The sequence below is a fragment of the Ictidomys tridecemlineatus genome, chromosome 14, assembly GCF_052094955.1.
Source record: "Ictidomys tridecemlineatus isolate mIctTri1 chromosome 14, mIctTri1.hap1, whole genome shotgun sequence".
NCBI lineage: Eukaryota > Metazoa > Chordata > Mammalia > Rodentia > Sciuridae > Ictidomys > Ictidomys tridecemlineatus.
In genome coordinates, this window is record NC_135490.1 from 6806615 (window position 1) to 6833813 (window position 27199).

Consider the following 27199-nt stretch of genomic DNA (forward strand, 5'->3'; position numbering starts at 1 on the left):
GTGATTGAGGGCCTCAGAGTCTTTGCTGTCTTGATTTCTTCCTGCGGGAAAGCAGGATGAGGCAGCCCCACAGTCTTTCCCAGTCTCGTTCATGCTGTGACCCTAATGCCACCCTTCTCTGTGCCTTGGTTTCCATTACTCAGGGCCTTCTCGTTTGCCTAATAACTAAACTTCCACAAAGCTTCCACACGGGGCTCCCCTGCAAGGCAGTTAGCACCAAATCCCTTTAGAGGCCAGGAAACTTGGGTGTGCCAGCCCCAAACACCTGCTCCACGCTCTACTCCGCTGGGCAGGGCCTCTTGACTGCTTTAGTCCCTTGGGCCACCGCTCATCCTCTTTCTCTTGCCACCATTGTGAGCCAAACCCAGGGCTCAGGCTTTACTCTTGGCTCAATTTGCGGAAAATCAGGTTCTTCACCTGCTGAGAGAGGCTGTCTCCACCATGATGCTCTCCCTGGCCACCTGCATTACAACTCTACAGGCCCCTCAGCCACACATTCCCGAGTCCACTGTCGTGAAGACGCACATATGATCAGATCTTAAAACATATTTTGCCTTTTATCTTCAAATAACAAAATTAATTTAAATGTTTTTGTGAGTCCCCTGAAAGTAGTGTCAGAGTGCTATGGCTACTCCACCCGTGGGCAGGAGGGACTGCCCACCTGATTCTTCCACAGCCTCAGAACGGAGACAGAATCAAGGATCCCAAGGGTTGGAGGGGCAAGCTTCAGAGTGCCCACAGGCTCAGAAAGGCTTCTCCTTCCACCAACCAGACAGCAACCCGATCCCCAGGGCATGGGCAGAGCGCTCCTAGGAGGTTAAGTACCAGTCCCAGATTGAACTCTGTGCTGGCCCACCTCAGAAAGCTGGAAGGATTGAGTCCACCCTGGAAGGACCAAATGATTTCCAAGGAACAGTTAACTATGTTGCAGAACAAATCTCAGGACAACTCACAGGAAGGCAAAACCACCTAGCACCCCAAAGATAAAAATTAACAATGTCTTACATGTCTAATCAAAACTTACCAGATACACAAAGAAGTGATTCCATAAGGCCCGTAATGAAAATAATCAGCCAGTCAAAGAGACCCAGAAGTGACACTGATGACAGAATTAGTAGACAAGGACATTGAAACAATTACTGTAAATGCATTGAATGTGTTCAAGAAGCCAGAGGAAAGATTGAACGTGTCAGTAGATTCATAGAAGACGTATCAAAGCCTCCAAGCAAACACCAAGAGGTGGAAAAAAAAAAGAGAGATGAAAACCACGACATCCAAGATGAAATAGCTTTGGATGGGTTAATGGCAGATTGAACACTGCAAAAGAAAAGCCTGGAAGACTTGAAAAGATAGAAATAGAACAACTGAAACTATCTAAAATAAAACTTGGAGATTTAAAAAAGGCTGAAAAAATGATCAGAATATAAATGGGACATTTATTGGGGGTCCCCAAAGAAAGGGAGAGGATTAAAAAATAATTGAAGATTAATGGCAGAAAGCTTCAGAGCCTGATGAAAACTACAAGCAGATTCAAAAAGCAGAACAAAATCCAAGCCCAAGAAACCCAAAGAACACCCCATCAAGGCACATCAGAGCTGTATTAGTTTCTGAGGGCTGCTGTAACAAACTACCATGAACTGGGAGCTCATAATAACAGAAATTTATTATGTTGGAATTTAGGAGGCCACAAGTCCAAAACCAGGATGTTGCCAGGGCTGTGTTCGCTCTAAAGTCACCAAGGAAAAAATCCTTCCCTGCCTCTTCACAGACTCTGGTGGTCGCCAACAACCCTGGGTGTTCCCTGGTGTGAAGCTACACACTCCTCTCTCTCTCCCACCTTCATGTGGTCTTCTTTCTGTGTGTCTCTGTCTTCACATGACGTTCTCATGCGTGTACATGGGTGTGTGTGTCCAAATTTCTCTCATTTCCTAAAGGCGCTAGTCATGGATCAGGACTTACCCCAACCCAGTGTAACAGCTTGATGTGATCGCCCCTGCAAAGACCCAATTTCCAAATAAGGCCACGTTCACAGGTACCAGAGGCTGGAACTTGGATGTATTATTTTGTGACAATACGATTACTCAAAACTGTTAAGAGAAAATCATAAAAGCAGCCAGAAGGGTGAAAAATATATTCCTTGTGTACAAAGAAATAAAGATAAGGATAACAGCAGATTTTCCACTGGACACTATGGAAACATTGGAACAACATCTCCAAATTACTGAAAGAAAAAAAGACAGAGTTGGAATTTTATATCCAACAAAAACATGTTTGATAAACTAAGGTGGGATAAAGACTTTCTGAGAGGTACCAAAGCAGAAAGAATCCATCACTAGAAAAACTACCACAAGAAACGCATCCTCCAAGTGGAAGGAGTGTGATGCAGATGGAAATGCAAATCATCAAAGGAAGGAAGAACATAGAAATGTCAGCTCTCTGGGTATATATAAGATTATTCTCTTATTATTTAAATGTAAAATAGTAAATTATAAAATGTGGAGTTTGTAATGAGGATAGAATCAAATGTATGATAAAAACAGCAGAATGAGCAGGAGGAGAGAAATGGAAAACACTATTTTCAGGAACTCACGGTACACGGTAAGTGAGGTGATGTCGATTGAAGTAGATAATAAGTTAAAGATGTAGCTGATAAACCGAAAAGTAACCACGAAAATAACACAGCAAAGAGGGATTATATAAACCTGTGTAGAAGAGAATCATGAAATACATCATCACCCTAGAAGAAGAGAGGAAAACCCAGAGAGTGAACAGAGACTGAGGAGGACAAGAAGAAAACAAAGAGCCATGGGAAGGTTCCAACAGGCTCCACCACCCAGTTAAGGTCGGGCACCATCAGATTAGCTGCGAAGGCACAGCTCAACCATGTGCTGCCTGCAAACTCACTTCACATGTCAAGACGCAAGCTGGTTCAATGTAAAAAGACGGAAAAATCATATATTTTGTAAACACTAACCTAAAGAAAGCTGGAGCGCTGTATCAATATAAGAGAGGACTTCAGAACAAAGACTATTACTAGGGATGAAGAGGGTCATTTCATAACAGTTCCGTTCATGAAGAGAACATGAAATCTTAAACATTTATGTACCTGGTGACAGAATTTCCAAATACATGCAGCAACAACTAAAAAAAAAAACTATTATGAAGTAGACAATCCACAATTATAGTTGGAGAATTCAACATCTCTCTTCATAACTGATAAAGCGGACAGGGCATCAGTGAGGGCAGAAGGGACGTGAATGACACCACTCACCAACTGGACTTGATTGGCACCCAGAGAACACTCTCCCTGACAACAGCACAAGGCGCATTTGTCTTAAGTACACACAAAACACTGACCCAAAGGGACTGTATTCTGGCCCGTGGAAAATGTCTCAGTAAATTAAAAAACTTCCAAGACATGTCTTTGATAAGGATGCAATTACATTCGAAACTGCTCACAGGTCTCTGGAAAATCTCCAAATATTTGGAAACTAAACAACAAATTCTTAACAACTCAGAAGTCAAAAGAACTCAAAAAGAAAAATTAAAAATATTTCCAACCAAGTGGAAATGAAAACACCAACATATCAAAACAAGGCAATAAAGGGACAGGGACAGTGACAAACACCTGCGAGAGCTGGGACAGTAAGACTGGGGTGTGGGGAAGGCACGGAGTTAGAGATGAGGAAGGAAAGCGTCTCTGCAAGTTACTGTGTTACTTATATAGAATCTTTCATGGAACCCATAAAAAAGAGGCTAGAATTAGGTGAGTTTAGCATGAAGGCACTCTACCAGGTCAACATACAAAACCAACTGTACTTGTATAAGCTAGCGATGAACAAGTAGAGATGGAAGTTCAAAAACAATATGACCATTACAATAAAATATGAAATACTTAGGGATATACTTAATAAAAGATATGCAATACCTGGACATTGAAAACTGCAAAGTTTATTAAGAGAAATAAAATACATTTACTTAATTAAATTTACTTAATTGTGCTCATAGATTGGAAGATGCAACATGAGTAAATTCTGTTTTAATAGGTCTTATTATTACCTTGGTACAGTAAGGCCAACGGAGCAGGAGATGACTGCCATTGAAGACAGTTTGTTACTCACAGGTCCAGAGGAGGGGGTGTGCCATCCATGGGGCCACCAGAAAGCACTGGGGTCCATCAGGAGGCAGAAGGAGAAGGGGGCACTGTGGACCAGAGCTTTTCTTGTAGCTGGGCGTGGTGGTACATACCTGTAATTCAGTGGCTCAGGAGGCTAAGGCAGGAGGATTGCAAGTTCAAAGTCAGCCTCAGCAACTTAGCATAGCTTGAGCAACTTAACAAGACCCCATCTTGAAATAAAATATTAAAAGGGCTGGGGATGTGGCTCAGGGGTTAAGTGTCCTGAGTTCAATCCTCAATAACAACAACAATAACAAAAAAGAAAACAAACCTATCTTGCAGTTTCTGCAGGAAGGGTTGAGTGAGTTGGGATAAGCAGGCTAAGCAGCTTTAGATTGTCTAGTGTGAATAATTTCAGTGGGCTCTGGGGCTCAGGGCTGGCCCAGGGTGATGAGGTCAGGTAGACAGTAGCCAAGAGCGTGAGAGCCCAGGGGAGTGGGTGGCTGGCATGTGAGCTCTGGGCCGGTTTGTTTTCTTTGGAAACACCCTCAGGAGAAGGACTCCTCCAAGGAGCAGTGGGGTGAGGAGTCAAGGCACGGAGATGCAGGTGGGTGACTGGGTTGTCCAGAACCAGGCGTGTCCAGCACATGCATGTCGGGTAGGTGTTAAAGTGGCAAGTTCACAGAAGCTGGAACTTGGCGGACACACAGATGCAGTCTGGGAGTGGCGAGACACCTTCCGTCCTGTGATTCAGACTCCCTGGTCTGTGTGAGACAGACTTGGAACAAGACCCATCTCCCACCCCACTCTGACCAGTGGGCCCTGGTGACATGGCGGTTTCCCAATTCCAGCATCAGCTTAGAGAATCCACAAACAATTCTGAGAAGGCCTGGACAGGTGCATTTCTGGAATCATTTTGTAGAAGATCCCAGTTCCTTCTGCAAAATGCTGAGGAAAGATTCCCTGAATCTTGAATGTTCTGAGGTCCTTGCTCAAAGGACCTGCCCTCCTTATTACGCACTTTCTTGCTTTGTTCTGATCATGGTCATTGGTCTAAGGTCTGCTGCAGACTTCGATGGAACACACGCCTACATTGCCCTGGGACAGCAACTTCCTCCAGGGCCAGTCTCAGCTGCAATGTTCCAAGTTCTTTTGTTCCTCCTGTGGCCAGACCCAGGATGCCTTAGGGCCGCGCACTCAATGCTCAGACTCCCTCTGGCTCTCCATTCCCTCCCTAAATGATCTCTACGGGCTCCCTGGCTTCAAATGCCATTTCTAGGCTGATGACACTGAGATTTCTCATTTTAGATTCCTTCCAGGTTCTAGACCCGAATCACAAGCTTCCTTCCTCCCCGTCTCCACGAGGATGCCAAGAAGTGCTTCAACTTTGTGTGGCCTGAGCTGAGTGATTCACTGACTCCTCCCCACCCCACACCTGCTCTTTCACCACCAATTCCATCACCTGAAGAAGTGCTTGAATCTCTGCAGCAGCTGCTCAAATCAACCAAGAGCTCGAGCCCGCGCCCTGAGGAGGCCCTCTAGGTCTAGGCGCCGCTGAGCTCTCCCTGGGACCCTCCTCCTGCACATCCCCTGAGCCCACTGACCTTCCTTTCTTCACTCCTCCCTGGCCTGGGCCATTTGTTCTCCCAGGCCCTTCTGTTTGGAAAGCCTTTCCTCCAAGCAGCTAAAGTGTGCACAGAAGAGGGTGCTGACAGTCACCGGTACGACTGCCCCGTGAGTGCTCTTGGCCAGCTGCTGCCTGCAGGCCACCACAGGGCTCGGGACATTCTGCTCCCAAGCTCACTGCCCAGCAGAGACGGCCCTGAACCCATGCCCAGGCCAGCTCCCGGCTCATTCCTCTCGTCTTCATGACTTCTCTCAGGACCTGAAATCCACTTACTGATCCACTTGTTTACATGTTCACAGCCTGTGGCCCCAACTCCTTGTCCAGACAGAAGGTTCTGCAAGGCGGGGACTGAGGTGTCTGCTCTCCAGGTCTAGTATCCCTGGCGTGATGGATGTGACAGGCACCTGAGAAGCAGCTATTACTACTGCAGTTGCAAGGAGCTGGAGGTGGGCACGTTTTCCAAAAATTTCAATCATAATATTTTCCATTTGGGAGAAAATGATTATGAGGCGTCTTGTCTCAGAGCTCTCTTACAGCTTGTTAATCTATTTCGAAGTGCTTACAAATATCCTCCTAAACAGGGGAAAGATGGACGAGGCACAGGGCAGTTGGTATCAGTGAACTTGTAGATTTTTATTAGGACAAGCGTTTCTCATAGCTGTAAGCAAAGCATTAAGCTCATCAAACTAACGCACATCTTTCTCTGCACAAACACAGCCGAGGAGTGGGAGAAGGCCTCCTGTACATGCCTCGGTTCTACAGAGCAAAGCATTTCAGGAGTGAGCTATTGAGGCTGCAGATGTTTGCAAACTGTAAGGCACTGGGGGACGGGAGGGCGTGTGAGGAGTCACAGACACAGATCAAGGATTCCCAGCTCCCTGAGCCCTGTCCAGCTATCTCCCAGCTTCACCCCTTGTCTCCCATGGCAGGTGCCCAGAAAGGGTGGACTCAGGGTCTGAGGGGGTTCATCATCTCCCCTGAGATCCCAAATGACCCAGAAAATCTCACAGATAACTTACTTCCACCCTAACTTCCTGGACAAATTATGTTTTATCAACTTGCCATTTCACATCCTGTGAATTAAACCTCAATTAAAAACTGGATTTTGGTACAATGCTTTTGCGCTACGCTACGTGCACTTCAGAAAGCCACTAATGTGAATCACAGAGGCATGACCCCATTCAGTGAAGGGATTTTTGTTGGAACCCCTGGGATCCACCAGGAAGGGAGAAATCACTTTTTAATACCCAATGGACAGGAAACCCCGGTGCCCCCAAGGCCACAGTAGCCATTCGGGTTCTTGCTTAGGTACTGCTGGTGGTAGTCTTCCGCATAGTAGAAAGTCTGTCCCTCCCGGATGTCAGTGGTGATCTGGTTGAAACCATGCTTTGAAAGAACCTGTGGGGGGAGAGAGAGAGAGAGACCTCAGGACAATGCGGAACACAGGCGTCCTGGAAGAGGAAGTGGCTGGGGGCGAGGTCATGCTCTGGCAGGGCCCTTCCCAGATGGATGATTCTGGGTGGACACGGATCCTCCTCTACCTCAGTGGACTGGAATTTGAAATCAGGCGGAAATTAGGTTTTTTGACTTTGGGATTTATGCTCTACCCCTGCCCCATGGCTGCCCCTCTGCTCTCAGCCCAGGGACAGGCTCCACACACCCTCAGACAGTGGCACAGAAATGTCTCCACTCTGCGGTTCCTGGGAGCGGGACCCCTGCTCAGGTGCCCTGGGAGCTCAGTACCTGTGGGGTCTGTTCTCTGAGCTCCAGGCCAGGAGGGCAGGGAGTCAGATCAGGGGAGGACATGACCCGAGGGCCTGTGTCAGCCATCGCTGCCCTATGTGACCCAGTTTAAGTCTCAGTGGCATCTGCTACTAGGGAAGAAAACCTGTCACTCCAGTTGAGGGGAAAGGACAGAGTTATTTGGGGCAGGAGACGGATTAGGAAACACTCCTCACAGACTCCAGCCTTACTTTTCCTTTTGGATTTCAGCTGTGCCCTGATTCTTCCTGGCTGCAGGGGATGTCTGAGCATAAGGCTTCAGAGACTCAACCCCAGGAACTGACTCCATGGGCACAGAGCTGCCAAGTCAAGCTAGGGACCTGTGCTTTCATGAGGCGCTGACCATCTGAGATGAAATCCTCAAACCTGCCCGCACAGGGAACCCAGTGTCGGTAGGCACCATGTCGGTGGGCGTCAGGCTTCTCCCGAGAACCCAGCCTTTCTCCAGAATCTCTGCTCAGCCCTCTGAGCCGGAATGAGGCAGATTCATGATTCCACAGCCACGCAGGCCAGGAGTGGCACGGAACAGGTCCTTGCCAAGGCTGGCTATTGGACCAGACAGTCCAGAAACAACCAGCATTCTTGCAGGGGCTGGAGATGAGAATAAGGAGCAGTCTAACGTCAGTTTTTACTACTTATTTTTATTTTTTTTTTGTAAGCTAGCCATTATTGAGGGTTTCCCAGATGCGGTGCCCTGTGCAAAGACTTCACACATGTTAATTTTAGCTTCACAACAGCCTTAGGAATGAAGTCCTATTATTACCTCCTGTATTAAAAGTGCATGTCAGATATTGTGCCTTGAATCCTTGACGCCCTCAGTGTGGACTGGGACTGCAGAGGTGGAGTTTGGGGACCACATTTCTCAAATTCTACCTATAGCAATGGCCCACTTTTGATCCCACCAGTGAGAGGAACCCACATGGAATCTCCTCAACACGAGGAGAGACCATTACTCGCCAAGTGCCACAGTGAGGATGGTGACGGCTATGCGTGGAGCACACACCTGCGACTCTGCCAGCTCTCCTGCTTCCCTCCATTCCCAGGCCAAAGGCCATTCAAGTCATTGGGCACTGAGTTCTGGAGATTTCTGTAAACTCTTGGCATCTTGAAATCTAAAGATGTTTTTCTGGACCTTCACTTGCAATGATTCTGTAAACACCAAATCCCCTGTACCAAATCCATCCTGCTTGAACTGACTGAACTTTTCTGTTTCCATGACTGACTCCTGGCTAATCGGCATTTGGTGCCAGATTGTTTTCAGGAAACAGAACCCCAGGAGGATGAGACCTGAGAGTGGCGGACTGGCAGGTTAGATCCGTAGTCGGGAGTGACCCCCTGTGAGTGGTAACCAGCACAGGCCCCACAGTGGCCACTAGTAGTTACCTGTGAAGGAAAGCCTTTGGGACACGGTGGCTGTGTGAATGGAGTTTTCTGGGGACTATGATGGGCAGGAGAAGTGTGGGGAGTGTTTGCTGCATCAGGCAGCAGAGAGCTTGAAAAGAAAAGGCCAAGTTCAGGACTCAACATGGGTGGCCCAAGGCGGGTTAAGAGAAGAAGAGAACTGATGGGTTTAAAACAATCTCTCTGCAGCTGTAACCAGATACCAATAAAGGATTCCATCTCAAGGACTCAAGGTTTCTGGCAAGTGGAGTTCTCCGGGGGTCTTCAGACCAGAAGTGAGGTGCTGGTTCCCCTGCTGCTGGCTGACCGGCCTGGTCCACCTCCTGCCCTGTGCTGTCACACGACGGACGGTTCTGAAGGGTCCTCCACCGCCCCTTCCTGGTCTCCACCCTCCGCGCAGACCCGCCTGGGTGGCCCAGGGTCTACTCGGCTGAGGCCTCCACACCGGCTGCTCTTCCCGGACCTCAGGGCAGGCAGGACCGAGGGCAGCGGCCCAGTGCAGGCCTCCGGGCTGCGGAAGTCCCCACCGGTGCTGGCGGGCTGCAGGGAGGCCCGCACCCGCGGCTGCAGTTCCCGCGCACGGCCGCGGGGTGGCAGGCGCTGAGCTCGGATCCCGGAGCCGCCCCCCTGCTCCGCCTCTCCCAGGACTCTTCCCCACCCCTTTGTCCCTCTTACCCCAAAACAACGGTCTGCAGGCTTTTGCTTTCCGTGGATCTTTTGGGCTGTCAACACACAGGAACGCGACAAGCACACCCACAACACTTAGGTGCCTCCTGGCTCTTGGTATCTAGAGCCTCGGGTAAACATGCTGCTGCTCTAAAGAAGGCACCCGTGCTCCGCTGGTTTCTCTTCCCCACCTCAGCTGATCTCACAGACACCTGAAGAAGGCGGAACTCGAACCCAGAGCTCCCCCAACAGCAAGAGAGCCGATCGTCTGCCCCCCCCCATCCCCCCCCCCAGGGCTACTGGCCTTCCAAACACTGGATTCCCCAAGACTTCCCAAACGTCTCCTGGGCCCAGCAGAGGCCAGAAGATCAGCTAGAGCCTCAGGAGGGCAGAGTTGACAGCAAAGGTGAAGGGCTCAGGGGTTTGCAGGGCCCTGGCGTGGCCCGTGCCAGACGCAGGCTCCTTTTCTTTCATTTTCCCATTTCATTGTGCTAGCAATCCTGAGGGGCAGGGTCACTCTTCTGACTTTACCCAGGAAGAAACAAAAGCAGTTAAGAACCTTGCTCAAGTTCACATGCTAAGAGTTAGCGGTGGGTTGGGATAAGGATCCAGGCCTGTGGGGCTCTGGATTCCATGCTCCTTCTCACACACAGGCCATCCCTAAAATGGGGCTGGGGAGGGGAGTAAGCCCCAGGGAACTGAGCATGCCAGAGTGGAGATGGTGGATTTGAATCCACAGCAAAGTTGTGCTAGAATTCTGTGGAGTGGGAACTAGGAGCGAGGCCAGGGTGCTGGCTCTGAGACGTCCATGTGCCACATGCATGCATGTGTGTGGGACAGAGGGCATGTACATGCATGCTGCACACGAGTGCACCACGGGCATGTGCATCAGTGCTCATGAGGATGTGCGTGAAACACACTCAACCTCACCCGTGGCCTGACCTACTCATACCTTTCACTTTTCAGAAGATGTGTCAGGATGAAGAAATTTGAATACACATTAGTGGTGCTGAACATCTGGGTGTTTGACACACAACTAAACCAGTCAGGGTCACTCCAGGTGCACTGGGCTGGCACAAAATCATCATTTTCTTGGGGTTCTGTGACAGCTCCTCTGACCCAGGCCCCACAGAGGAGGCAAGGTGGGCGAGAAAGAGGAAGGAGCACACCTTGAACCCGGTTTTACTGGGGAGAAGCCATTCAAATGAGGCAAGCGGTAGGATTACAAAGGAACAGTTGTAACTCAACCCCACGAGGTGATGCCTACTCCTGGAGCCAGCCTCATTACTGAGTGGAGGTAAAGCCCAAGTTATTGTGGGTCACAATAATTGTTCAGTATCTCTTGCTCAGGACTTAAGGGAGTGTCCAGAGCGGCTCCGATACCTGGGGAGAATCCGGTGAACACTGCGCATGCTCCTCCCAGAGGAAGGTCACAATCAAACATTTGCTTATCATTTCAAAGGACTCTGTGAACCTCTGGAGTTCTCCACAGCCCAGGATCCAGAGCCTTAGACAGGGCTGCCAAGTTCGAAGACAGCATGGCTACTGCCCATTCCCAGCAGCCACCACTCCCAGGGCAGATCCCATCAGCAGTGACCACCTTCAAGGCAGATGACCCTGATCACACTTAGAAGGCCCTTTAGCAAGGAGAGGAGGCTGTGCTTGCTACAGGGAAAGACACCGGGAAAGAAAGAACAGTTCACACCTTTGCAGACTATTTTTGAAAGCCCCATGAAGTCTAATTCAAGCAAATTCCATCTCCTTTATCCACCCAAAGAATTCAGGCTCAAGTGTTAGGTTTGTGTGTTATTATTTGTAAAATATATCTGTGTATTTCATTTTATTTTGTGATGATTCTTAGAGTACTCCAATTGTTAGAAGTTATTTTCCTAGAAGTTTAATTTATGATAATGAGCCCATAAGAAACTGGGGTTTGATTCAAAGAGTTCAATCTGAAACCGTCTGGGAGCCAGCCAGCTCTGTTTTACAGGACAGGACACAGGGACGCAGAGCCACTCCACGGTCGGCCCCTCGTGCCAGCAGGGAGCTCCTACCTGGCACGTCTTGTTGGCTTCTACCTTTCCCTTCTGAACTGAGACACCACCTTAGTGCCTTTAGGTCTGATCCTACCGAATTTCACGCTGCACCTCTGCCCAGAGCACACCCCAACATGGCGCCACATGTTACCAACGCCCCATGGAGGCTTAGCGAGCTCAGCCGGTATCGATGCCTCGTCAGCAGTGTTGCTCACTTCCGGCTGACCAGATGGCCATCCATCAAAATTTCGGTGACAGGATATGAAATGTCTGGCATGACTTTTAAATAAAAACCACTAGAAAGGAAAACGCCATCCATTCGGAGCTGAGCAGAGGCTTCTGCTGTCTGGTTTGGTGTGGCGCGGGCAGGAACAGCCTCCAGCCTGGATCACTGCCCACAGTGGCCCAGCCAGTCACAGGAGATGGACCAGTCGCTCGTCAGCAACACCAGGTGGACTCTAGACACACAGCTCCTGGCTCTGGAAGAGTGGAATCGCCCCCGGGAGTCACTTATCCTTGGCTGAAGCAAGGAGGGCAAAGCTCCTCCACCAGTGTGACAGTGACAGAGAATGCTTCGCAGGGCTGATGCCCCTGCGAGGCCCGGGCAGAGTGCACTGACCTGTCCCAGCCTTGCCAACTGATGGGAGGGAAAGTAGAGAAGGAGGTGACACATTTAGATCTAATTTGGTCCATTTAAAAGAACTGCTTATGCAAATGATGGCCTCTAGACAGAAGGAGCTGGCTTCTTGGAAGGACTGCAGTGTTCCCGTGCTCTGCCTTCCCCAGACTGCAGTCCCCTCACACAGTTAATGGCTTTTATTATCTATTCCTCTGTGTCCCCTGCTCGCTGAAGGTAAAGCACAGGTCTTTCTGAGCCGCCAGCCTATTTCTCTTGGTTTGCAACGCAAAATGACAAAGCTGCTGGCTGAGCTTTGTCTCCGTAGAGGGGCGGAAGGATGGGGCTCAGGATGCCCTCCTAACCAAGAAGGCTCTGAAGCGCCACCCTGGCTCCTTAGCCCCCTCTAGACCCACTGGGTCTGAATTGGTATTTTAAAAGATCTGCAGGGAGCCTCGTGTGTTACAATTGGACACACTCTGCCCTATGGGACAGGTGTGGAAGATCCTAGTGGTGGTCCCCAAATTCTCTCCCGCTCCCCCTTGAGGTCATGTTGCCCGTGTGAGTGGCTCTGGCCAACAAGCTGAGAGTGGAGTGACCCGTGTGGTCTCTGGGCAGAGGCCGTGAGGCATCAGGTGAGCTTTTCTCCTTGCCACAGCGAGCAGCAGAGTACCCACTAGTGATGCTCAGTCACCCTGGGCCTAGGAAAGGACAATGACAACCAGGGAGCAGAGCCCCACAAAGACATTTTGTTTCTTCCATCGGTCCCACCCAACCCTCCCTACCCCTGTCCCTGAAGAGGACAGACTTCATTGGAGGAGACTGGACTTCCACGAATCTGAATATCCACTGTGGAAGGAATGTTCTAGAATGTGGAAAGTGCAAAGAGAGTCCTTTGAGGGGCTGGAGGAAGGCAAGGCTGATCCAGCTGGAAAGATGTCTCCGGAGGAGGTGGGAGTGAACCTGGGCTCTCCCGGGGTGGACTTCTGTCATGAAGGGCAGGTTCTGAGCTCAGGGGCTCCACCACCAAGCCTGGAGAGGTCAGGGGGTCTCCTGGCTGGCTGAGGAGAGCTGGCAGGCCTGGGGGGGCAAGTTCCGGTACTGCCGAGAATAAGGAAAACGCGGCGGCAGGGCGAGAACCCAGCAGACAGGACAGGAGGGGCTCCAGGAGCGGGAAGAGGTCTTCAGTGCCCCGCCCAGGGAGGTCTTCCATGATCACAGTGGACGAAGGAGCACTTCAGGGGACCAGAGGGGCCGCCTGCTCCCAGGCCCAGGTGGCAGGTGTCCAGGGGCTCACCTGCTGGCCTACAGCAAGGTCTGCAAGGCTGCCCGAGCTGCGGTGGGGACAGGGTAAGGAGGCCGCCATCTGGCCACCTTCGTCTCTGTCTCCCACACCTTTCAAATTCCAAGCACAGGGGTGCACGAAGACTTGCCTACCTGGAACCCCACCAGGCTAGCCTGGGCCGGGCTGACCTTGATCTCAAAAGGAGGAGGGCTGAGCTGTGACCTCCTGCGCCGGCCAGAGGAACAGGCTCAGGGTGCAGTGGCTGAGACGGGCCCCACCCTCTGGCTCTGGCTGAGGGAGCCGCTCCACCCACAAGATGGTTCCCATCAATCACACGTTCAAGGTCTGCTGGTTTCTCTTGATTTGATCTTTCCTTTGAGGTCTGCTGGTTGTGAAGAAGAATTCAAATGACTTTCCCTGCATGGATTTTACTTTCATGGATTTTAGTTGCAGGAGAAATGGATCTCTCTTCCTCCCTCCTTCTCTCTCTCTCTCTCTCTCTCTCTCTCTCTCTCTCTCTCTCTCTCTCTCTCTCCCCCCCCCTCTCTGCATGTATCTCTGAGGGGTTATAATCTGCTTTTTCATGTCTGCGATCCATTAACGGCAACCTATGTTTTTGTTACACTCTCAGCATTTAGTACACAAAGGAAAACCACTTTTCACTTTTCAGCCAAGGACACCAGGTTTCACCTTGGGGATTCAATGCAGATTTCATTAAAAGGGAAGATCCTTCATTCCAAAAGGTGGAACAGGAGAACTCAAAGCAACACGCTGGCTGCTTCAGTTCAGAATGTTGACTTCAGTAGAGCCCAGGAGCCTTTCTGAATGCCACCATTTCTCATTTATGTGCAAATCCCAGCAACTCAGACGGCTGAAAAGAAGACTGATTCCAATTTGAACAGTGCACAGAGTGGCCAATGGTGCTAGAAGGTTTCTCGGGATGTGGGACTTTGGGTGTCAAATCAAGAACAATCTCAGGAGAACTGGGATCCCCCAGGCTGAAGAACCTGTAAAGAAAGTCCCGGCCAGTGTGTCACAGCACTGGCAGGTTGTTTCACCCATTCGGGCCTCAGCTTCCTGGGCTGTAAAATGAGAAGGCTGAATCAGGAGGCTGTCCTCCTGGGAAACCTCTTTCCCTCTTTGAGCCCAGTCTTCTAGTCTTCCAGAGCATTTTCTAGTGGAGTTCCTTTTTCCCCCCTTACAGATAACTATTTTACTGAGATGGAGTTTACATACCATAGAGTTCACAACTGAAAATTTCACCCTTTTAAAGTTGACAAGGTCATGGTTTTTAGTATTACTGGAGTTTGGATCTTGAATGCTCTCCAAAAGCCCAGGGGATGAAAGTTTGGTCCCCAGTCCATGGTGCTATGGAGAGGTGGCAGAACTTTCAGGGGTGGGTGGAGCCTAGTGGGAAGAAGTTAGCTGGCTGGGGTGAGCCTCGGAGGGGACTCTGGGCCCCAGCCCCTTCCCCTCTCTCTCTTCACTTCCCAGCTGTGCTGCCATGAGGTGAGCAGGCTCCTCGGCCACACCCCCACAGTGGTGTGCTGCCTGGACACAGGCCCCAAAGCACCAGGCCAACCGAAATCTCTGACACTGAGAGCAGAAATCAACCTTTCCTCTGTATAAGCTGATCCTCTCAGGTATCTTGTCACAGTGACAGAAGCCTGACTAACACAAGCATACTCTCAGAGTTACACTGTAACCATCACTGGTTTTTGTTCATTCTTTTTCCTTTCTGTTACTCAGATTGATAATCTCCACTATCTTATCTTCAAGTTTGCTCTTTCTTCCATTTAACAACTCCTATAGGGTAGTTTTCTTTGAGAAAGCCTTTGATAAAATTCAGCACCCATTCATGATAAAAACATTGAAGAAACTAGGGCCAGGAAGAACCTACCCCAACATCATAAAGGCTACAGATGAAAAACCCAAAGACAACCTCATAGTGAATGGGGAACAACTGAAAGCATTTCCTTTAAAATATGGGACAAGATAAGGATGTCCACTCTCACCACTCTTATTTAATACAGTGCTAGAAATTCTGGCCAAAGCAATTAGGCAAGAGAAGGATATTAAAGGGATAAAAATAGGAAAGAAGTTATCACTATTTGCAGACGATATGATCCCATCTTAGAAGATCCAAAAAATCTCCACCAAAAAAATGCTAGAGCTAATATAAAAATTCAGGAAAGGGGCTGGTTACAAAATCAACACACAAAATCCACAGCTTGTGGCAGGGCAGGGGGGTACACTCCTATAATCCCAGTGACTGGGGAGGCTGAGCCAGGAGGATCAAAAGTTTGAGACCAGCCTCAGCAACTTAGTGAGAACCTGTCTCAAAATAAATTAAATATAAAAAGGACGGGGGATGCAGTTAAAAAAAAATCAACAGATTTCCTATATACCAACAATGAATCTGCTGAGAAAGAAATCAGAAAAACAATCCCATTCACAATAGCCTCAAAACAAAAACAAAAACCAAACAGAAAAAAAAGTAACCCTACAAATAAATCTACCCAGGGAGGTGAATGATATCTACAATGAAAACTAAAAAAAAAAACATTGAAGAAAGAAATTGAAAAAAAAAAACAACACACACACACACACACACAAGACAAAAAGCTCTCCATGCTCAGATAGGCAGAATTAATATTGTTAAAATGACATACTACCAAAACAATATACAAGTTCCATGCAGTCCCCATCAAGATACCAAGGACATTCTTCACAGAACTAGAAAAAATGGCCCTGAAATTCACTGGAAGAGTAAAAGCCCCAAAGAACCTAAGCAATTCTAAGCCCAAAAGGCAGTGCTGGTGGCACCCAATACCTGACTTCAAATTCGACTACAGAGTTACAGCAACAAAAACTGTGTGGACCTGGCATAAAACACAGACCAAAGGTACAGACTGCAAGACATGGGGACGAACCACACAGACATGGTCATGTGATCCTTGACAAAGGTGCCACGCCCTGGAGAAAAGATACCCTCTTTAACAAATGTGCTGGGCCAACTGGTTATCCACATGTAGAAGGAGGGGACTAGACCCTTGCCCCTCAGCCTGCACAAAAATCAACTCCAAATGCATCAAAGCCTCGGATTAGACCAGAAACTATGCAATACCTAGAAGAAAATGTAGGGTCAACACTTCAGCATGTAGCAATGACTTTCTCAATAGGACCCCCTAGGGCTCGGGAAATAATGCCAAGAGTTAATAAATGGATGGTATCAAATTAAAAGGCTTCTGCACAGCAAAGGAAATGGTTAGGAATGTGAAGAGAACCTGCAGAATGGGAGAAAGTCATCACTAGCTCCTCTTCAGTCAGAGGATTAATAGCTAGAATAAAGAACTGAAAAAATTTAACACCAAAGAAACCTTCCCTAAAAACCCAATTAGGTTTGGGGTTGTAGCTAAGTGGTAGGCAAGTGCCACTTGCCTAGCATGTGTGAGGCACTGGGTTCGAGCCTCAGCACCACATAAAAATAAAATTATTGTGTCTATTTACAACTAAATTTTTTTTAAAAAAACCCAATTAATAAATTAATCATTATACAAAGTGCATGTGTGAAGACTTGGTGTCAACATACCTTATAGACAAACAGAGATATGAAAAATTGTGGTATATATGTGTTTTAAAAATTGTAATGCAAAAAAAGTACATGTATAATGGCATAAATTGGTGTGAACATACTTTATATACAGAGATACGAAAAATTATGCTCTATACGTGTAATAAGAATTGTAATACATTCCACTGTTGTTATTATTTAAAAATAATAATATTAATAAAAACTAAATAAGTGAAAAAACCCCAATTAATAAATGGGCAAATAAATTAAACAGATACTTCTCAAAAGAAGAAACACAGGGGCTGGGGTTGTGGCTCAACAGAAGAGCGCTCGCCTAGCATGTGTGAGGCCCTGGGTTCGATCCTTAGCACCACATAAAAAATAAATTAATTAATTAAATAAAGGTACTGTGTCCAACTACAGTTAAAAAAATTAAAAAAAAAAGAAGAAATACAAATGGCCAACAAATACATGAAAAAATGTTCAACATCTCTAGCAATTATGGAAATGCAAATCAAAATTACACCGAGAGTTCACCTCACAGCAGTCAGAGCGGCAGGCATCAAGAATGCAAACAATAAGGAATGCTGGAGAGGATGTGGAGAAAAAGGAACATCTTATGCTGTTGGCATAAAAGACTGTTCATACTGTGGGTCTAAAAGTGTGGCCGGGATAGTAAATTAGTACGACCACTCTGGAAATCAACACGGAGGGTCCTCAAAGACTAGGTGGTGAACCACTGTATGACCCAGCTCTGCCACTCCTCAGATTTATCCTGAAGAATCATAGTCATGCTGCCTTGACACAGGCATACCTACCCTGTGTAAAGCAGCACAATTCACAATAGTCAAACTATGGAACCAGCCTGGGTGTCCATTAGGGGATGAATGAATAGAGAAAATGCGGTTCATAAACACAATGGAGTTTTATTCAGCCACAAAAAATGAAATTATATCAGGAAAATGGATGGAACTTGACACCCTTATGTTAAGCAAAATAAGTCGAACTCAGAAGATCAAGGGTTGTGTGTTTTCTCTCATATGCATAAGCTGGAGAGGAAAAAGAAAGGTGGGGACAGATCTCCTGAAAACCAAAGGGAGATCAGAAAAGGAAGGGGCCAAGGGCGGGATGTGGGGAGGGAGGGGGAAGTGCTGGGGAGGGAGAGGGAAGTGCTGGGGAGGGAGGGGAAGTGCTGGGGAGGAAGGGGGAAGTGCTGGGGAGGGAGGGGAGGAGTGCTGGGGAGGGAGGGGTAAGTGCTGGGGAGGGAGGGGGAAGTGCTGGAGAGGGAGGGGGAAGTGCTGGGGAGGAAGGGGGAAGTGCTGGGGAGGGAGGGGAGGAGTGCTGGGGAGGGAGGGGTAAGTGCTGGGGAGGGAGGGGGAAGTGCTGGGGAGGGAGGGGTAAGTGCTGGAGAGGGAGGGGGAAGTGCTGGGGAGGGAGGGGGAAGTGCTGGGGAGGGAGAGGGAAGTGCTGGGGAGGGAGGGGAAGTGCTGGGGAGGAAGGGGGAAGTGCTGGGGAGGGAGGGGAGGAGTGCTGGGGAGGGAGGGGTAAGTGCTGGGGAGGGAGGGGGAAGTGCTGGGGAGGGAGGGGGAAGTGCTGGGGAGGGAGGGGGAAGTGCTGGGGAGGGAGGGGGAAGTGCTGGGGAGGGAGGGGGAAGTGCTGGGGAGGGAGGGGGAAGTGCTGGGGAAGGATATTGACCAAATTATATTGTTGGATCATGTGCATATACTCAAATGAAACAAATCCCATCATTTTGTGAAACTATAATGCACCAATAAAAAATGTGGATTTAAAAAAAAAGACTGCACCTTTGAATTTCTACTTAGTTCTGTTTAGTTCCAGAATTTCCATTTAGTTCTTTGTCTTATAATTTCTACCTCCTTATTGATATTCTTTATATAGTGAGATATTGTTTTTATATTTCCTTTAATTCTTCAGATGTGGTCTCCTTTTTTTCAGCCTATTTGTAACAGCCAACCTAAAGTCTTTGTCTAGTAAGTTGTACTTTTGTGGGCTTTGTATCTTATTTTCTTGAAGATTGGACATTTTAAATATATAATGTGGCCAGTTCAAAATCAGGTTACTCTCTCCCACAGTGAGTAGTCATTGTTGTCCACAGCAGCTGTTGACGTTTAGTGACCTTCTTCTGTGTCTCTTTCCAGATCTGACCACGGACGTCTCTATCAGCTTGCCGAGGGCCGGGCCATGCTGGAGTGCACACCTGGCTGCCTCAGCTCTTAGACTCTGCCTTGCCTCTGCTCCTTTCTTGCCTTATGGTCAGTGACGGGGGCTGCAGGATCTGGGGGAGTTCTCCTCCACCCAGGAGGCGGCGGCTGAAGACACAGATCACCAGAAGGAGGCACTGGGCTTATTATCAATGGACACGTGTTCCCAGGAGCCATGTACAATCTGGCACTCAAAGAAAGCAAGGGTCACAGTTAAACACCATCCTCCCAGGGGAGAGGGAAGCAGGGCGGCAGGCATTTGGGGAGGAATAGTAAATGATTTTTAGGAGAGGTGAGCGAGCCTGGGACAGTTCCTCTCAGCTGTGGGAGGCTGCCAGGAATCCTAGACACAGGCAGGAGCCACGTCCACCCTGAGCAGCAGCACCTTCTGGCACAGCCTCCAGGCTGCCCTGGGATCCGCCCTTAGAGGAAGACATGAAATGGCTCTGGGCTGGGGGCCTGGAGGCTCTTCTCTAGGCTAATCCTTCCTGCTCTTTGATGACGCTCCTAGGAAGGGGGCCTAAGAGAAATGCATATCTTTTAGATGTTTCCTCAGGCAGAGGAGGGAGCTTAGAGCCAGCCCATCTGTGCCCAGAGGGGGCAAGAGAAGGTTAGGAAGTCCTCGGGCTGGGCAGCCTCTGTGCCTCCCGGGGCCTTTAATGCACAAGTGCTCAGCAGGCCCAGGCATCAGCCTCTGGGTCTGGCTGTCTGGACCACAGGGCTTCTCAGTTGCTGATCCATCACCAGGTGGTTTTGGTTCCAGGAACATGGCTGCCACAAGCACTGGACTGGGTGTCTGTGAGCACGCGTCTTCTTTCTCCTAGGTAAACGTCTAGGAGGGAGGTGCCGGGTCACAAGGGGAAACGTGGTTTTCCAAAGTGGTGGTGCCATTTTGCCTTCCTAGGAGCAGCACGAGAGGTTCACACTGCCCTACGGGGTGCCAGCACTGGGACTGTCGCTATTTTGTAATTTATCCTAAATGTGCATCATGGCGTCTCAGGATAGCTTCAGTGTTCTTTTCCCTAATCGTGAAGGACGACACTGGGCATCTTTTAGTGTTCTTATTTGTCTTTTACGTATCTTTGGTGAAATGTCTGTTCAAATTTTCTGTCCATTTTTCAATTGGCTGCTTTGTATTGTTGAATTTTTGAGACTTTGTTATATATTTCAAAATTATGTTTTGATTTCAAATGTCTAACCCTGTGAGAGTCAGCATGCTCCCATGGAGCTTCCTGGCACTACACATATAACACAGCATTTCACATTATATATGATATCTGAATCTATGTCTACCTCTCTGTGTGTCTGTACGTGTCTGTACACACATTTCACGATGCATTCACCCACATTACATGATGCATACACCCACAAAGCTTTTAAGCCAACTTTCTTTTTCAGTTTAGTTTAGGAACCATTAGTGAATGGTTAGTTCTTCAGGCACTGTACCAAGTACCAGGGAACCAGACTCAAGTGTACATAGCCCCAGCAACTGACCAGCTGTTGGTTTTACGAAATGTTACATTTGGAATCAATTGAGAAGTAAGTTAAGAATGACTACATGTAAGATATCAGCTTTTTCAGTAAAAATTAATTATTTTCTCAAGATAATGATTGAAACATTTGCATTATGATGTTGTAAAGGTCATTTGTTACCATTAGTAAATCCATTCTTTATTAATATTTAAAAATATTCCTCAATACAGTCCTTCTTTAAAATATCATATATTCCAAAAGAAGGCAGTTTATGTCAGAAGATGTCAGCTGCAATTTTAGTGGATATTTCTGTATTCTGAGTTTATGGAATGTGGTCCACGCTGTCCAGAGAGAAAAGCACTCAGGGTGTAGTGCACGTGCCTGTTACAAGCATGGGGTCCACAGGAAGGTCCTAATTCTGTTGAACCCTAATTCAACTGTCCAGCTGCACAACTGCTGGCAGAGTCTCCTGAACACAGGGAAAATGAACTTTCTGCAGCAACTAGAAGAGCAATCACAATTTCTTAAAATCCTCTTGTACCAAATTCAAAAATGAAACCTGGCAACTCTATTGTGTTTTTTTTCTCTTTAACTCACTGATTAAGACAGTAAACGTTGTGCTCATTTCAATATTAAGAAATCAAAACCTCCTCTGAGAACTCCCTGCCCTGGGGTAGGCCACATCTGTCACTGCGAAAGCGCTGGCCAGCTGGCCAGCAGAGAGCCTCCCTCGGGCGGCCATCCGGGTAACCTCGAGCTATCAGGGGAGGGCTTCTAATTATTATGCAAGGAAACTAAAAATAGGAGGAAGAATTAGACATGAGCCCTTAAGGTACAGACTGCTGTCATGATTCAGCCTCCAGCCCACAGCTAAGGGCCCTGATGGCGCCACGGAAACAGGGGCAGCAGCTCTGGTGTCTTCTGAAGCTCAGCAATGACCTGTGTGCGGCCAGCCCCACCCAGAAAGGAACTGTGGGACTCGACTAGAGGAGAGGCTCCCGGCTGCTGTGGTCAGAGCCGCAGGCGCTCTCTAGTCCCAGGCATCATGGAAGGACTCTGGCCTCCTGGGTTCTCCCATTGCCAGTACAGTACCAAAAAGAAGACCGAGGGCCTGAGCGGGGGTGTGGCGGAGGGCGCCCTGGCCCTGGGCAGGCTGTTTACACTTCTTAACAATGAAGTGCGCTCAGACATTTTTTTGTCTTGTTTGTTTTTTGAAAGGAGGAAGGATGGTAGGGAAGGTGGGAGGGAGGCAGGGAGAGGTGCAGAAGTGGCAGCGCGGAGGTGGGGAGAATCCAAAATGGGTCAGAGTGGTCTTTGCCAAAGCATGATCTTCACTGTCACCAAGGCTCAGAACCAGAGGAAGAATGGAAGTCCCTCCAGAGAAGAGAGCGGGACACCAGCTGACTACACAATTTAAATCTGCATATCTTGGCATGCTTTCTGCATAAGACAAGAAAAATCCCCGTGAAGTCAAGTTCTGGAAGCACAATATACTTAACACGTAGCACTGTGCTCCTCTAAGTGTCGAAAACCCCTTACGCTAGCTCCAGGGGTGCTCAAGCAATTCATGTTGTACAGAGGTTGGTGGCCAGAGGGTCTGAGCTGGGCCACCACGTGACCTTGAGCACCTGGCATGGAGCCGCGGCCCTTTCTCCTGTAGAACAGGAATGAGGTCCAGTCCTCTCAGCGCCATTTTGAGTGATGGATGAAATGATATATTTGAAATAATGCATCCAATGGAGTCTATTTTAGCAGGGCTGTTCAAAGGTGCTAGTCATTTCTGTGATGCTCTTAGCTTTCCGAGTCAGGAGAAAGTCACCTGGGGTTTAAGGTGGGAAGGTTGTGCCCAGCACAGGTGGAAACCAAGAACCTAACCAAAACCTTGTTCTAACTTTCCTGAGTTCCACCCGCACACCCAAATGAGTGGCTTGATTTTCACAGGCCACCGACATTTGTGGTACTTTGAAGACACAACCTGCGGGCTAGCTTTCCATGCCACAGCATTGGGGACACCTGGCCAAGCTCCCCATCCTCCAATGTCACAAGTGACGGCAAGGGGAAGAGCCTGATGCAGGTTTGAGGGGTGATGGCTTTCCTCTGACTCTGTCTGTGCAGGGACATCTCCGCTGACCTCTGTTAGACCCCAGTGAACATGCCATGCACCCAGAGACAAGAGACAAAGAGTGCAGGGACCCAGAGCTACTGGCGCTCAGGCGTTGCTCTGTGCCACACTCTGTCCTGCTGGCCTGGAGAATACTGTATCCAGTGACCCCGTTTGATGAAGGAAGTATCATCAGCCCCCTGGTAAAGGGCTACTCAGAAAAGAGGGGTGCAAAATGGGCACCAAGTGGTCTGACCCTGGAGCCCATGTTCTCAACCACTCAGCATACCTGCCTGAACTATCGGGCCTTCCACGTCCACTGTGGGACAGCACAAGGCTGGGTCCAGGATCCCCGAGATATTCAACTCCAAGGACGCTCGGTTCCTTACATAAAACAACCCAGCATGTAACCGACACAATCCTCTGCATACTGGAATCATCTCTGCATTGCTTGTAACCCCTAGCACAGTGTGAACACCATGCAGACAGCTGCTAAAGTGTGTGGTTGAGGGAATAATGACAAGAAGAATGTCTAGGCACGCTCACTATGGACACAATTGTTGTTTACATCATCCACCCGCAGTTGGCTGGACCCACTGACGTGTGACTGTGGATACAGGGGCGGACGGAGCCTCACTCACATCTCCCTAACACGATGGATGATCCCATTACGTATTCCTGTTTAAACATCACTATGAAGATACAGCCTAAGAAGGTCCCAGCAAGTCACCCAGAGAACCTCGATTTTTGTGGATTCCTCCCAGACACGTGGTGCTCTCTCTCTCTGGCTTGGTTTCCTGCCAGGGGCCAGTTCTCTGTGATGACAGGGCTTTGCTGCTGTGCTCCTGATCTTGTGATCAGCCTTGGGACAAAATCAGAATTTGATACAGAAGCGTGTAGCTCGTGGACTGCTTGTTAATTGGAAGTCTGCTTCCACCTATTGGTTCTTCCTCGCCATCCAATTAATGTGCTCAGAGAAACTGTGCATTGCTAGCACGGCGCAAAGACTGACGTGGTCGCTGATAGAGTTCTCAGAATTGGTACCAGTTCCTGGCCTCCAAAGAACCAGAATCCTCCACTCACCTTGCCATCCCCAGAACACAAGACCCAGTGTTCAAGCCTGAAGCCATCCTCTTCCTCCCTCTTCCTCCCTCCCAAGCACCATCAGCCCCTGGCCCTAGCTGCAGGCATCAACACTGTCATCGGCTCTCCCGTCTGCCATTGCAGAGCGAGCTGGTCACAGGCAAATCTGGACAATGCATCCTGAACGGCTCACAAATCCATCCCCACCCCCCACCCCCGGCCCATCCTTGACATTGCAAGGCTCAGCTGCAGTGACCTCAAAAATCCCTAACTCCATCCTGTCCTGACCTGACCGCAGCTGATCTGAGGCTGCCGAGAAGGTGCAGTGATTCCCATCAGCCTCTGCGCTGTGAAGTACCAACTCTGGTTATCACAATCACAATAACACAAAGACGTGCAGTCAGCAGGGAAGGAGCCCGACCACGCCTTCAGGGAAACCCCTGCCTCAAAGACAGAAGGAGCACGCGGTGCAGGGAGACCCAGCTGGGAGTCAGGCACCACCTCTCTGTGGGGGACCTGAGGAATGTGCAGGTAGCCAGCGCTGGGGGACAGGACTCCATGTGCCCTGGGCTGTGCTGCCCCATCTTGATAACTTCTAGTCCACCTACTCCTGGACACCCCATACCCTGTCCACTTAACAGCATAGCCTTGGCCTCGTCAGCCTTCCTGTACTTGACTTTACTCAGCTCTAAAATGAGAACATTATCTAGTAGAGGTCTTAGTTGAAAGTTCACAAAACACTCTCCAGGAGGCTATTATGCTCAGATTCCAGACGAATTACAGAAGTTCAGAAAAGTTCAGTAACTTGCCCAAGGTCACACAGCTTACGAGTTGCCATGACCATTGGAGACTATGATGGGTCACCATGTTAGACATTCTCTCAGCAAAGAACAGACACCCTCTCACCTGCCACAAGTGGGTAAGTCATGTTCCCAGTTCCAGCCTGACCCACAGGCCCCACCCAGGGAATCAGGTGGAAGGAAAGGCATCACATTTCTCCCTGAATTTGGAAAGCAAGAAGCACATTACAGAGGTCCCCTGCCTTATTCTGACCCAACCCAGGTTACTGAAAATGTACCCATTGTGGAGGGTGCTGCCCAGGAGACCCCCCAGGAAATAGCTCCAGCTGCCCTCCTCTGCTTGGTGCTCGGCTGTGCGTGGTCGTGGAGGGAAGGTGCGTGGGCCGTGCCGCTGACGTCTTCCCTTGGGCTCCCCTTCCCACCATCTGCCGCGGCACTTTGGTCGACTCAGGTGCTCTAAAAAGTGATGGATTGAGGCTCTGCAGGTGTCCAGGTTCCAGGGAAAGGAAAGTGGCAGCTGAGGTGACAGGTTAAAAAGAAGAGGAAAAGCCGGTGGGGCGCACACGTTTCATTCCCTCTTCCTCTTTAAGAACCTGGCACCAGGAGCTCCTCTCCTTCCTGCCAGGGATGGAGCAGCGGAGACTTGGCCACGGCCTCAGCCAGATGTCACCCTCATCTGGCTGCCTTGGCTGGTTGGTTGTTTGGAATGAGCAGCCCGAACCCTGTGCGGTGGCTGGGCCCCTAGGAGGCTGTGGGCGGCCAAGCCAGGGGGCCTCGGCCTTGCGTGGTCTATCTGCTTAGGCGCAGGCTGGGAAGGCAGAGGGGGCACGGAGCCAGCGCACCTCCCCTGCTGGCAGGAGCTGCGCTGCGGACCCAACTCCTCTGGCAGCAGGTGTAGACAGGTCTTGCTACCGCATAGAGACCAGGCTCCTGGGCCTTTCAGAGGCCGTCCACAAAACACAGCCCCGGGGTCTTCTGCCTGTAACAGGGCCACACCAGGGAACAGACAGAGGGAGCACAGGCTGGCCTGGCCCCTCTCTCTGGAGGCCTGTGGCTGTGACCAACTGCAGCTGGGCCTTGGTGGACTTCACTGGGCCCAGGCCAAAGCCGACCAGGGGATCTGCGGGTGCACAGCCGCCCGCACCAACACCAGCAGACACACGGGCTGCTGTGGGGGAGAGATGCGGGAGGGAGCCGAGCCTGGGAGCGGCACATGCTAGATTAAAGGACTGATGGCCCAAACTGAAGGGTCCCGGGCTGAGGTGGGGGCCCAGGGGGGCCCTGGGGTGCATACCTGTGACCCGGGTGTGCCTTCAGGTGGAGCTGAGGGCTGGGCCTGGGGTTTGGGCACACATCAGCCTGTGCGACGGAGGGGACACGGAGACACAAGCTGCCAACCAGCCTGTTTTGGTCACCATCTGCTGTGGCGAGTCTGGGCACCTGTCAGAAACAGCTGCCGAGGGCAGAGCTAGGTAATGGAGGGTGCAGCCCACCCACTGGGACAGCCGCGTGCAGGGCACACTGCCTGGCCCCTCAGGAATGCCAACTGTTCTCTTGGAGGCCATGCCACCACAGAGGCATGTGACAGACCCTGTTCTTTCCCCTGCTCAGGGTAGGGTGGGGACCGTCACTCTCCTGCCTCCCTGGCTGCAGGCAGACAGTCACGGGCTCAGGAGACAACATGCAGGGGGATTCCCCACGGGGAAGGAACGGCTCCAGGGAGACCCTGCTCAGGGGTGTGAGCTCCAGGACACCAGGTGAAAACCCAGGATCCATCCTGGAGGAAGGACAGCAACTGGTCATCCTCCTGGCGCTGTAGGCGGGGGTGAGGCTGGTGCCACTGTTTGGACCCAGCCAGGGCCACCAGGTGGGGCTGCATCTGCAGAGCATGGTGACTTAGTGAGAGATCTTTTCACAGTGAGTTACACACACCCTGCCCACCATGGTTTGAGTATCTGTCACGTATTCGATGCTCGAGAGTCACAGAATTTTCTACTTTGGTTTCTCACACAATCCTTGTTGACAGGGGTGGCTTTCACCTGTCCCACCGGACTGGAGGACGAAGGCTTGCAGGTGAAGGGACTCCCCAGGGACACATGCACAGGCGGCTCCTCTGCCACCTGTCCTCATCTGGTTCCAACCTGTAAGGGCTCCGAAGGTCCACGATTGTGTAACACATGCAGCACTTGGCACGAGCCACTTGACAGCCACCTTCCATCTTGAAGCCACGGCCCTCGGCTCGCACTCCCGGGGCCACCCAAGGTGCTCTTCGCCCAGGCTCTCTGAGCTGACCCTGGCATGGTCTGTCTTCCTTGGAACCAGGTCACCACAGCACGTACCCCCTCCCTCCCCCGGGCCCTTCTTCTGGGAGATCCGTGGAACAGGGACGCCATCTTCCCAGCTCCCAGGTGGAGTA

At 49.8% G+C, this 27199-nt stretch overlaps 1 protein-coding gene across 6 annotated transcripts in view; it reads right to left on the bottom strand.

The window, feature by feature from the left end:
- Positions 1-6352: 6352 nt before the first annotated feature.
- The window catches only part of Msra (methionine sulfoxide reductase A), a 326527-nt gene continuing 305680 nt past the window's right edge, over positions 6353-27199 (bottom strand). For all 6 annotated transcript variants that reach the window (XM_021734523.3, XM_021734521.3, XM_005337228.5 and 3 more), the window contains one exon: positions 6353-7142. In XM_021734523.3, the coding sequence (XP_021590198.1) occupies positions 6978-7142 (165 nt within the window). In that variant the 3' untranslated portion in view covers positions 6353-6977. The remainder of the gene's footprint in view (positions 7143-27199) is intronic.